A 12,102-nucleotide genomic window follows, 5' to 3' on the forward strand; every position below is an offset into this window, starting at 1 on the left:
CTCCTTTATGTTCCACTTCATTTTCTGTCTTTATTTGTATGGGATATGTTGATCATGAGAGTTTGTCCAATTACCCCAATATCAAGGCTTTATGTTTCACTTCTAGGCTTCCCTTTTGTCTAAAAGAAAATAAAAGAGAGAATTAAGATGGTACCGCTCTCTAGTGGAGACACTACACATTGCAAACATATGGACAGGAGCTTTTTTGTTGGATTGCTTCTATAAAATACAAAATATTGGTTGTCTAGCGCATAGACACCAAATTACCTTTTTTCCCTTTCAGTTATCTGCCCTAACACAGTACACATTGTTTCAAGCTCTATGCATTTAATTGTGATGCACTACATTGCACTTTGAACTTTGAACCGGCATGAGCCATGCACAGGATTGTCAAATAGGTAGATATGATTAAGGCCTTGCACATTGCATTTAAGAGTATTAGTTTTGGGGATTGGCTCATGCATGTTACTGGCCCAATTTTCGATTGTTACAATACAAACTGGTCAGCGTTAAATCTAAAGGCAGAAGAAGAGTTGAGAAGGCAGAGGGCAGATTTAAAAAAAAAGTTTAACAATGAGAAAATAAATGAGAAAAGGCTGGAGTAGAGAATCCAACAACTTAGGCAGTGAACCTGACCCTGGGACATTGAAACACACACATACAAACATACAAATATACTTACCAGCTCATGAAAAACAGATGTGGAAGAAAAAAAACAATCATGATGCATAAGTAAAAAAGTTTGTTTTGTTGTGTGGATATAGTTTAGTCGTTATCATGTGACCTGGTGGTCAGACTCTGAACTGCTTTGTTCATCGGTAAATGCAAAGGTAAAAGTGAGTGAGTTTTGGAGAAAAAAAAGGCAACCAAGTATCCAAAGTTCTAGTGTGACTTAGAAACCAATCAGTGACAGTAGATCGATAATTACCCTGAAGAAGAATAAAATTACCCTGTGACAACTTATCGAATAATAGTTTAAATGATACCTCTGAATATGTTTACTTATTTCTAAACTTAAATCAAATTTGTAAATGTTTGCTTGTTTCATTCTATTTTATATTGCACCAATTCACCAAGTCCGTAACGCATGAGGCAATTAAAGGCTTCAGATTCTGAAACACTACAGATATTTACATTATATCTCAGGTGGTCTATCGGAGTAATGCACATGTTCATCAGAAAATGTTTAAACCTCATACAAAAACACCGTCTTGTCCGTGTGTATACTGTTCTATTCTTCTTTGATCATGTTTGTTAAGCAGGACTGTCAGGGTATCAGATCACTCACTACACATTTATCTTGGCCAAAAGAATTCCACACATTGATGTTATAACAATATCTATATCGTAAAAATAAAAGCGGCAATGATATCGGTCAAACTCATCTTTAACGTTGATATTTTGCGGTTTGGTGTGTCTGTGATGTGTATTTATTACGCGCTGGATTATTTACACAATAAGTGTAGAATTAACACGACAAATATCTTACTTTTTAGAGATCAGAATAAATATCAAGATCTTTATTGTGGCAAACTCTCAACGTGAGTTTTATTTCGCTTTTATTTTCACTTACCATGGACTACACTACCCAGCGTGCACCGGCGCGTGTGTCGTATGTTGGCACGATTGGCTGCCGTGAACACATCCTTAAAATCCTTCCCCTGCTTGACTGGCACTTGACTGCTGAGCGCAGCGCGAGAGCACTTCAGTGCGTTTAAAAGCAGACATGGCGACGCACGCGAGCATGTGCTGCCGCCTGTTCGGGAGACGGACCTGTTTACCACATTTGGGAAAACTCTTCGGTCAGCGCGTGAACGGAAACATTGGACGACGTTGTTACGGTGCTACGTACGAGGAAAATGAGGCTGAACTTGGAGACTCGACTTCATCTGGTGCCAACTTTGCGTCATCACTGAAAACCGGGTCCAGAGTAGTAACTGTAAGTTCACGTTATATGGCTTTATTAGTTAACGTCATAGTTATTTGCTGGTCTGAGTTAATGTTTAAGTTATGTTAGATAACACGTTGTATCAGATTGTTATGTAACGTTAGCCACGACCTTCGTCCAGTGACGGGCCGAATTAACAACTAGTAACGTTAACTTTACCACCGTGCTTAGCGTTGCAATGGTCTTGTAGAATGAGTCCATGTTTTTTGTTTTATACACCAGCTAACGTTAAATGAGATGCTGTGTACTGTGACGCGTGTGAGTAACCCAGGTGTGTTCTCAACGCACCCGTCGTCCCAAGAGGGCAGAAAAGACGGTCTAAGGTCAAAGTTCAGGTGCCTCAGTGCACCTGAGGGGCCTCATCCCTGTGAATTATGACTTTAAAGTGATCTTTTGCATAGAACAACATGGAATTTAAACTATTCGCTTTGAATTACTGTTGTCTTCATAAAGAAATTTAGCGGCACAATGTTCGTATAGTAAATTATGGTCAATTTACAGTCAAATAGACTATAAAAGAAGGGTATGATTTAGAGCGAGGCTTACTGTGATTGACAGGTCATTGTTGCAACCAGAACCGTATGTGGCGTCACTGCTCTGCGTCCCAAAACGGTCAACTTCCATTCATTGGGAGCAAAAAGAACCAACAAATAGCAGTCTAGCAGTGACGTCACAGCGAATAAATTACCACGGTGTATGATTACACATGGATAGTAACTGGTGGACACAGTAGAATTCCCATTATTATTTGCTGCTTATCTGTGAGCGATGAGTTTAATGACTCCGTTGACCTGTCGTTTCTTTCTCCAGGAGAGGCCGAGAGATGACAGCATTCTTCCCTTTTCAGCGTTTTTGACTGACAGCTTTGGGCGGAGGCACAGCTACCTGCGCATCTCCCTGACAGAGAAATGCAACCTCCGCTGTGAGTAGAGGCTCCCACTGTGCCACATGAAGGACTGATTATCCAGCTGAAGCAACAACAGTAATAACAGCTGCCCTCTGTAAATACTACGGCCACCTGGGAGACTTGAGTTTCCCTCATGTGGCTAACAAAGCTGAAATAGCATTGGTATAATTATGGTTCCATGTGCTTGTTGCATAGGATCATTTTATGCATTCGAAAAGAATTACACCGGATTTAGCACTAACAAGCGTTCAGTTTCCCCTATTCAATACTTGTGTATGAAAATATTGAGAGCTTTGAAATCTAAGTAGGTCCGGGGCACAAAATATGCTGGAAGCCCAGGAAAGGTTGCATGCTACCACAGCGTCTCAAATACAACAATCGAGATGATAGTAGATGATGAGTAACATAACGAGGACACCTGAGGACATGTGAAGGAAAAAATAGCTCTTTAATCACCCTCCAGCGTATTGTTCGATCTGGTGCAGACTGATGTGAAATCTGTGAACCCTTCCACTCATGATCAGGTCAGTACTGCATGCCAGACGAGGGGGTGAAGCTGACGCCCCGCAGCCAACTGCTGACCACCTCGGAAGTACTGACCCTGGCTCGCCTCTTTGTCCATGAGGGGGTGGAGAAGATCCGCCTCACTGGAGGGGAGCCGCTCATCAAACCTGACGTAGTGGAGATCCTCAGTAAGCAACTGGTGGAAGATTTTGTCTCAGCTTAAAGCGTTTGTAGACCACTACTCCTAAAATGTTGTTTGTTGTTGGAGGAGGAGTTTTCCATGCATGGCTTTAGATTCTGACACACACAAAATGATTAGTTACTCCACCGTTATGTGCTCAGTCAGATGACTCGATTTTACATCCTGATTTGTTGACCTACCGTTTCGTCCTCTCACAATTGGTCAAGTGTGATCCCATGTTGAAGCATTAAGTGCACCAGGACAGCAAAGCAGTGTCACCAATGCGTGATGTTTTAGTAGATGCAGCATCACAGGCCACCTGTGAAGAGCTGCCATTGTTTCTGTGTCATGTGAACACCACTGTGACCTGGCTGGAGTTCCTCAGAGAAAATGATTTGCATCAAGTGGAAACAGTCAAAATGAACATTGTTAGAAAGAATGTATTCAAGAGTTTCATTACTGTTTAACATTAACATTAAAATTACCTTAATGGGATGGGTTATGTAAAACTTAACATGTTGCTAATGAGCTTTACACAAAAGCCAGATTTTTTGGTAGGGCCAGCCAATCAGTTTCAGTAAACAAAAAGAGGTATCAAACACTTAAATATTAAATAAATAAATATTTTAACATAAGGACATCTTATTCAATATATATATATAAACAATATTCAGAAAATGATATAACTACCATATCGTAACTATTATAAATATATTATATTAAAGGATTAATATATTACAATTTAAATATATATTTATATGAAGTTTATTTATATGAATCCACGTTTCAAAAACACAAATATTGACTATTTGTAGAATTAATTTTTAATCTTTTTCTCTGTCGTTCGTGGTCGGGCCACGCCCCATTTGCCCCTATGGATCAGCCACCACTGTCATTTAGGGACACAGACAGTGGTCTGTTTGCCACCCCCCCTCCCATTCTGTTTGACGCGTGGAGAAATCCCTCTGCACAGTATGTTGTGCCTGTTTTCATCTTCAACCACGGCCTCGCTCTCTAACGCAGAGGTTTTGTGCCAGGGGTCAACGCACACCGGAAGTAAACAAAATTGGGTTAACTAAAAAATAATTTATGTCAATGTCAGATTAATGTGTTTAATTTTGACTGTGTGTGTGTCTTCTGTTGCACCTGTCTCCCTCCCTTCTTACTCTTCTGTGTCCCATGTCGTCTCTCTCCTTATGCAGAGGAACTGAGGAAGTTGGAGGGCCTGAAGACCATTGCAGTGACAACCAACGGCATGAACTTGGCCAGGCTTTTACCTAAGCTGAAAGAAGCCGGCCTTGACCTGATTAACATCAGCCTGGATTCGCTGGTCCCTGCTAAGTTTGAGTTCATTGTCAGGCGGAAAGGTATTATGAGAATTTGACCTACTATATCAGATGCAGGACAGTGGAGGGACTACATCAATGTGGTGGTGCTTGTTGTGGGTTAGTGCCACTAGATCACCAAAGAGCCACATCTGAACATGTGTGGAGTGGAGACGACACTGGCAAATTGTGTGTTTGGACTGAACCGGTCCAAATTCCTACATTCACCACCATCTCTACCGTGTATTTGAATTGGTTGCACAGAATAACTAATAAATAAAATGAATGTAAATGTATGTCTGATGTGTTAAATGCAAAAGATAAATCATTTCATCTTCAATTTACAACCCCTTCTTACAGGGTTCCACAAGGTGATGGAGGGCATCGATAAGGCCATCGAAATGGGATTCAACCCTGTGAAGGTATTTGATCTCAACTTAAAAAAAAAAAGTAATACGGAAGTATTGTTTTTTGTTAGTGCTGAGGGTTTTCTGGGAATTCCTTCAGGGATTTTTTTGTTTAGCAAAAGCCATATTACACAGAAAAAGGAAGTGAGAAGTACATTTGATACATTTTATTGTTTGGTTTTTTTAAACATTTGTACAAAACGGATGGATATCTGACGTGATCAAGAGCGTTAGTGTCTGTTAGTGTCCATGTTGAGTATATGGATTAACCAACCTCTCCATAATCCATATCATAGTTTCAATGGTTGGAATATTAATGCATATGGCTGTTTGTTACTTCCTCTTTGTGCAGAAGCAGCACTGCTTTCTAACCGAACGGGCTGACACTTAATCAAGTAGCTGCTTCCTGGGACCAGTTACTCCATCCAATGTTTGCTCAAAAGCATTGTTTGCCTTTTGACCGTTGTAATGCGTGTAATGGTCTCACTTCAGATGATAGCATGTTGGCTAAGAGGTTCTGAGGCGAGCTGCCATTCAATGTCTGTCAGGTGTATTCCAGCAAAGTCTGTTAACAGCTGCAGGCGTGTTAGGCAATCACAGACTGATGAATGCACCTCCAGTAAGTCCTCTTACTTGAGCCGGTGTCCATGTTGTTGCTAAAACGTCCAGCTGTTGTGTGATTTAGTCCACGAGCTTGTGATCCTTCCAGCTGAGTCGTAGCGGCGTGCTTACGGCCGTTGTGCCCTGCTGTCCCCCTTCAGGTGAACTGCGTGGTCATGCGAGGCCTCAATGAGGATGAGCTGCTGGACTTTGTGGCGCTGACGGAGAAGAAGCCTCTGGAAGTGCGCTTCATCGAATACATGCCCTTCGATGGTGAGTGCTCCCTTACTGCATGCGAGTCTTGTTGCAATAAACAGCATGTAGACACTGTTTAGACATTCAAAAACACTTTAAAAGTGAAAATTAAAACGGAAATCTTTTAGGATTGCTCAATAATTTAAGAGATCTTAGATCTATTGCACAGATCACAGGTCTGTACTCCGGATATCTGTTTCCAAGAAAATGAGAAGTGAGAACTGGAAGAAGGAAAAACTACCAACCATGACTCCGTTACAGAAGCTGAAGCAGGTTTCCATAAAGGAACGTTTGCAACTAAAAATGTGTTTAACCAGCTGTAACAGAACTGTTTCGTCATAGTGGGATACTACCCAGAATGCCATTGTGTTCTTTGGTGACTGACTTGCTCTACTGCAGCACCTTCTTTTAGTAACTATGAGATTTGTTTTGATTTGTTATTTTTATCAGAGAACGTCCTGTTAAAAATGATCAATTCTGCCTATAAGACAAATAATAATAAAAATAATAAAACTAGAGCAGCTTTTAAATAGGCCAAATATTAAATTTACAGTGTTCAGGTAACTTTAAAGTTAATCTAGTTGTATATAAAAAAGAGTATATATATATACATATAAATTGGTATTCATAAACAATACGTGTTTTGTAGAAGTATAACATGTTTCTGGTGACCGATGTTGTTTAGTTTGACAACAAGTAATGGGAGGATTTGAATATGAAACACCAGGTTCCTGCGTGTTGAATAGTCGTAGCTTGCGTTACCCAAACTGCCCTCTCTCTTCCCTGCAGGCAACAAGTGGAACTTTAAGAAGATGGTGAGTTACCAGGAGATGCTGGACCTCATCAGGCAGAAGTGGCCCGACCTGGAAACCCTTCAAACTAAATGCCAAACTGCAAAGGTCCGTGTCTCACGACACTTTATTTCTCCAGTGATACCACACATGGACTAAAGTCAACATTGACGTAATCAATCAAGCTTGTGGACAAAGAAAGTGAGCGTTGGGGTTTGACTCTCATCTCTGTCTCTTAACAGATGTTTAAAGTGCCGGGCTTCAAAGGGCAGGTGGGCTTCATCACCTCAATGTCCGAACATTTCTGTGGCTCCTGCAACCGCCTGCGTATCACAGCAGATGGCAGCCTCAAGGTAAACCGAGCATGCATGTCCTCTGTCCATTGTTGTTCTCACCCCCTCTATCGTTCTTCTCAGGTGTGTTTGTTTGGGAACTCCGAGGTGTCTCTGAGAGATGTGTTGCGCTCCGGGGCCTCGGACGAAGAGCTCCTGCAAATCATCGGAGCCGCTGTGGGCAACAAGAAGAAACAGCATGCAGGTAGACCTGGGTTCAGCTTGTACACGGCACCACTTCTTCTACCGCAATGTGATCTCTTCCTTCTTTATCTCCTTAGGCATGTTCAATATCTCGAAGATGAAGAACAGGCCTATGATCCACATTGGTGGGTGACATGGCTGTACGTACACATCTCTCATGACCTGATCATAGCGTTTATCCTACTGTCATCTGTTGAGTGTAGCTGAATGTTGTGTGAGGGTTAGGTACGTGGCATTGTGTATGGTAGCTCCTCTCGTCAGTGAACGAATGGCTGAATGATGACAGGTAGTGATGAAATGCTTTGAGTTGTCCGAAGACTAGAAACGAGCCGAGTCCATTTACCATTTCATTCATAACAGCTAGAAACTTAATCAGGCATTTTCAAATTGAATTTAATTTGCTCCCTTGGCAGGCACCTCTTCCCAAAGGCCTTTGTCTCCGGTGCAGTTGCGAGACAGCCGGAAGGCTTTCCCCACCGTTCCCCTCCTTCCGAAGTTCATGTTCTTCTCTTCAGCCGCCCCCCCTCAGCATTTGTGCTCAGGCGGCGGCCGAGCCCCCCACAGAGAGGGTTTCTTGTGCCTTCGGGACTTCACTGCTTCTACACAGGCTGCCCGTGTTTGCTCCTCGACGCCCTCAATGAGGTCACATGTCATCAATGATAACTGTGTAGCCCCCCCTCACTACCCTGGGTTAGTCAGTGGTGTGGATCTCATCGGCGCTCACACTGGGACGGCACGCACAAACACCTTGAGCCTCAGGTACCCAGAAGCCGGGGGTCCTTACGCTCTGACCAAACACCCCCTCAGGACCCCAGGAGCGCCGGTTTTCTGCACACAACTACTGAATGCCAACAGAGATGTCAAACAGCACGATGTCAGACTGTGTCACAGTCGGAGCTGTGGAGATCCCGGCGGTGAACTCGGACCGAGCAGCCGGACACGCTCGAGCCCCGACGACTCTGCCGAAGCTCAACTTACTCACGTGGACGGCGAGGGCCGAGCCACCATGGTGGACGTCTGCGGTAAAGCCCCCACGCGGAGGACGGCCTCGGCTAGCGCGACCGTCCTCCTGGGCCACACCGCCTTCCGGTTGCTCCGGGACCACCAGCTGGCCAAGGGCGACGCCTTGGCCACGGCGCAGCTGTCTGGCATCATGGCCGCCAAGCAGACCTCCGCCCTCATCCCGCTGTGCCACGCGCTCCCACTGGACCACACCTCGGTCACCTTTGATCTCGTCGAGCCACAGAATGCTGCGGTCGTGACGGCGACGTGTCGCTGCACCGGCCGGACGGGGGTCGAGATGGAGGCTCTGACAGCCGCCTCCGTTGCCGCGCTGACCATCTACGACATGTGCAAGGCAGTGAGCCATGACATCATCATCACAGACGTGAAACTGGTCAGTAAGACAGGCGGGAAGAGGAACTTTCATCGTCCTTCCTGATTCCCCCCCCTCCCAGACTCTATTGTGCCCTGGGGTAACAATACCAACCGAGGAGAACAACACTAATTGATCAAAATCGTTTTTTCAAACTTCTTCCCCCAGTGGAATTGTGTCATTGTTCAACGAGCCTCAGAATCCTGGTGTCACATGTAGGGTTTCTCCTCCTCGGTCTTCTCTAACAGCATTTACCAAATTTTCAAAGATGTAACCCCCACAGAAACCAAGTTTCTTTTCTACGATTGCGTCTCTCCACTGCCCTCTGCCCTCTGCACAGGGCCAGGGGACAGGCCTCATGGCCTATAAACAGGTGAGCAGGACTAAATGTCTGTCCACAGATAACTGGTGGAAGATGAATGCCATTTCAAGTTATGCCTTTACTGAATTTCATTTGAGATTTTGTTTTCATTCTTCATGTACACAGGAAGACTTATTTGTACTCTAGAATGACCATAAGGTAACTTCTGTTGCCTTAAAGTGGCCAGCATCCATAGAGAGGCTGATTACACAAGTAACCCTAAAGAAGTACTCCTCTCCGAGTCCTGAATATTTCTATTTTTGTATTGTAGCCAATACCAGAGTTCAGTGTTCACATCCAGTTACCTTCCTTGCCACGCTCTCATTATTTATGTGAAAACGTTCCTCACACGTGGCTCAAATCAATCAATCAATCAAATGTCCTATTGGCCACAAAACGAATAAACACATGGCAGGTTATTGGATCAACCATCTGTCAAACACTTAGTGAGGCCAGTATTTATGATTTGCCTTGAGCCTTGAGGATTTGTTTTTTGTTGTGCTGCTGGGAATCCAGTAGATACCACGTTGGTTCTGTTCTTCTATCAAACATCTTTTTAAGAAAGAACTGTAAACAGTCACAACCCCTGCCACACTATCTCTGCCTTGCAGGCCTCTCTCGCTTGGAAGATAACTTTAGGCCCCAATTTGTGACCTTAAAGCGTTTCCTTATTGGAAAGCGTCCTTTCTGTGTCGTCTGGTTAAACAGCATCTTTTATTCTGGATCACTTTAACTTGTTAGGTGCGCGTGTGTGTGTGTGATGAGGAAATATGTAAATTGATACAATGTAATGTGTAAAAGCTTGATTAAGTTGGATTCAGTGTGATGGACAATGATTGACAGCCACGGGTAAGTGCTGAAATTGACATTCAATTCATTGTATTTTGTATAGGCCAAAATAACAAAGGGCTTTATCTGCACACAACCGCCTCTGTCCTGAAACCCTCACATAAGCACAGGGAAAAAAACTCCTCCAATGTGAAAAAAAAAGAGAAACCATAGGGATGAGGAACCTAACCCTATAAGGCATGTGCAATGAGGATCCCCAGCAGACGCTGCCTCTCTCAAAGGGACCAAAAGAACTAAGAAGCGCTGACGGGTCGTAAAGTGAGTCATGTGAAACCTTGATGTTCGTCTCCTCAGGTCTAAATATAACAACCATAACTGGAGTTTGTGTTAGTATTGTTTCTTTTTAAATTTTGTTATATCATCATCTGAAAAGTCTCAAGTGTTGCTGATCTCCACCTGTATGATTTTGCTCTATTGGAGAAGAAAAATGAGACGCTCTGCTGAAGAAGAAAAGTATGATGCTTCTCTGTCTGCATTCATTGCATCTGCAAGAGTTCCTGGGCTGTCTGTGGCTGCTGATGTGACGCTGTTGGTTACTGTCATTAGAGAGGATCAAGTCCATCTGGGTCTCCACAGGTGGTGCCGTCTTAATCATAGTGCAACTGTGCCTTTGTATGATCTCAAGGCAGTGAGTGATCCTCTGGCTGCAGTGGAAATGAATCATGAAGCTGCTTTCCTCATCCGTGGTTGACGTTGCCTTACTGGCAGCAGAGGAAGGGTTTAGATAACTTGCATCCATTGTAGCCTCTCTTATCTCCACCTGCGTGTGAGTGTAAATGGTTGTTTGTCTCTGTCAGACATGTGACTCACTCCAGCCCCATGTTTATCTCAACTATTTCAGTGGTATGTGAACTTAACTTTGCCTCTTCATAAAACTGATCCAAACTGAAGCGGTCTACCTTTGGTTGAAAAGGTCGACCCTGTTGGAAAATGTGCAATAATGTCACGTCATAATCAGAAGGGGGTTCAGACAAAACCAGACAAGACTGTCAGTACAATACGATCTGTGTGTGACGTGTCAGCTGAGATAAGATGTCTGACCACTCTGAGTCTCATGACGGTCTGATGTATGTCTCGGGATAAAGAACATGACAGTCCTCGCCTAATGAGATCTTTGTGCGTGCGCAAAAGCTCCCTCTTAAGATACCTTATCCAAGTGTATATATGTTGTTGCTGAAAAGAAAACTTCTGACTAACTGTGTAATTGACAAAACACTTGTTAGCCACACTGCTTGATGCTGAGGTGTGTCCTGTGTCCTTGTAATTCCAGGACAAATGAAGCAGATCAAGAGCTGATTCAGAAAATGAACCTCAACATGCGGACCAGAGAGGGGTCAATTCAAGTGAAGGACGCCATGATTAGGCTGAAAGAACAAAACAAAACAAATCATATAGGGTATAACCATTATCATCTGATACCCAACACACACTAATCATACTTCCAATACCACAAACATTTAGTGTTGACTCCTCGAGCCCTCCAATCTGTTCACATGTGACGTCCTCTGTCCCAGAAGGACTCCGCTCAGGCAAAACTCCCCGAAAACCCTTCAATGGGCAAAAGAAAGGGATAGCAAAGTACTTAAAATATTTGATGCTTTGAACTTACTTCAGTAAGATTCAGAATCAGGACATTTTTGCACTGTAAAGTAAAAGATTTGAGCCCTTTGTCCAACACTAGAGTAAATGTATCTTTAGTAGTCAGCTGTAAACCTCTGACAGAGACATCAGTATTGATTATGTGTAGGCCAATAATAAACATATAGTAGTCTTTGTCAGCAGTGTCTCCCATCAGTTTTGTCACCGCAGTTCATTTTACTGTGTCTGTGTGGGAGTGAATTTCAAAAAAGATAAATAGATTCATTGATACAAAACATTTGTCCTTAGAACAAATGTTGGCCTTTTCATTCTCTTGTGAATATTAGGTGATTAAAATAAAATTGTAATTCCAGGGACAATTTACATTTTTTAAATATATCCTCATTGCACATTCATTTATTTCTAATTGTCTAAGTGTGATGGCCTATATAATATTTTTGTTGTACCCTGCAGTTATGCAGACA

The 12,102-nt window shown here is 43.1% G+C and overlaps 1 protein-coding gene across 2 annotated transcripts; it reads left to right on the top strand.

Annotated features, from left to right (window-relative positions):
• The first annotated feature begins 1,645 nt into the window (after positions 1–1,645).
• Positions 1,646–11,295, top strand: mocs1 (molybdenum cofactor synthesis 1). Of its 2 annotated transcripts, none has more exons than XM_037485706.2 (11): positions 1,646–1,939; positions 2,759–2,870; positions 3,380–3,547; positions 4,743–4,907; positions 5,226–5,287; positions 6,034–6,145; positions 6,917–7,026; positions 7,161–7,271; positions 7,335–7,455; positions 7,532–7,579; positions 7,868–11,295. In XM_037485706.2, the coding sequence occupies exons 1-11, from the start codon at positions 1,727–1,729 to the stop codon at positions 8,893–8,895; spliced, it is 2,250 nt and encodes a 749-aa protein (XP_037341603.2). In that variant the 5' UTR covers positions 1,646–1,726; the 3' UTR covers positions 8,896–11,295. The 2 variants fall into 2 exon arrangements, with proteins under 2 accessions (XP_037341603.2, XP_037341604.2); XM_037485707.2 differs by having other exon boundaries at positions 1,648–1,939; positions 7,532–7,594; positions 7,868–8,008.
• Positions 11,296–12,102: the final 807 nt, after the last annotated feature.

The sequence above is a fragment of the Pungitius pungitius genome, chromosome 14 (assembly GCF_949316345.1).
Source record: "Pungitius pungitius chromosome 14, fPunPun2.1, whole genome shotgun sequence".
Classification (NCBI taxonomy): Eukaryota; Metazoa; Chordata; class Actinopteri; order Perciformes; family Gasterosteidae; genus Pungitius; species Pungitius pungitius.

Excerpts from the sequence above, each read along its gene's own strand:
- mocs1 (XM_037485706.2), top strand. The coding sequence starts at position 1,727 with ATGGCGACGCACGCGAGCATGTGCTGCCGCCTGTTCGGGAGACGGACC. Across the intron at positions 4,908-5,225 it reads GTTCATTGTCAGGCGGAAAG|GGTTCCACAAGGTGATGGAG; the intron begins GTATTATGAGAA and ends CCCTTCTTACAG. Across the intron at positions 7,456-7,531 it reads CAAGAAGAAACAGCATGCAG|GCATGTTCAATATCTCGAAG; the intron begins GTAGACCTGGGT and ends TTATCTCCTTAG.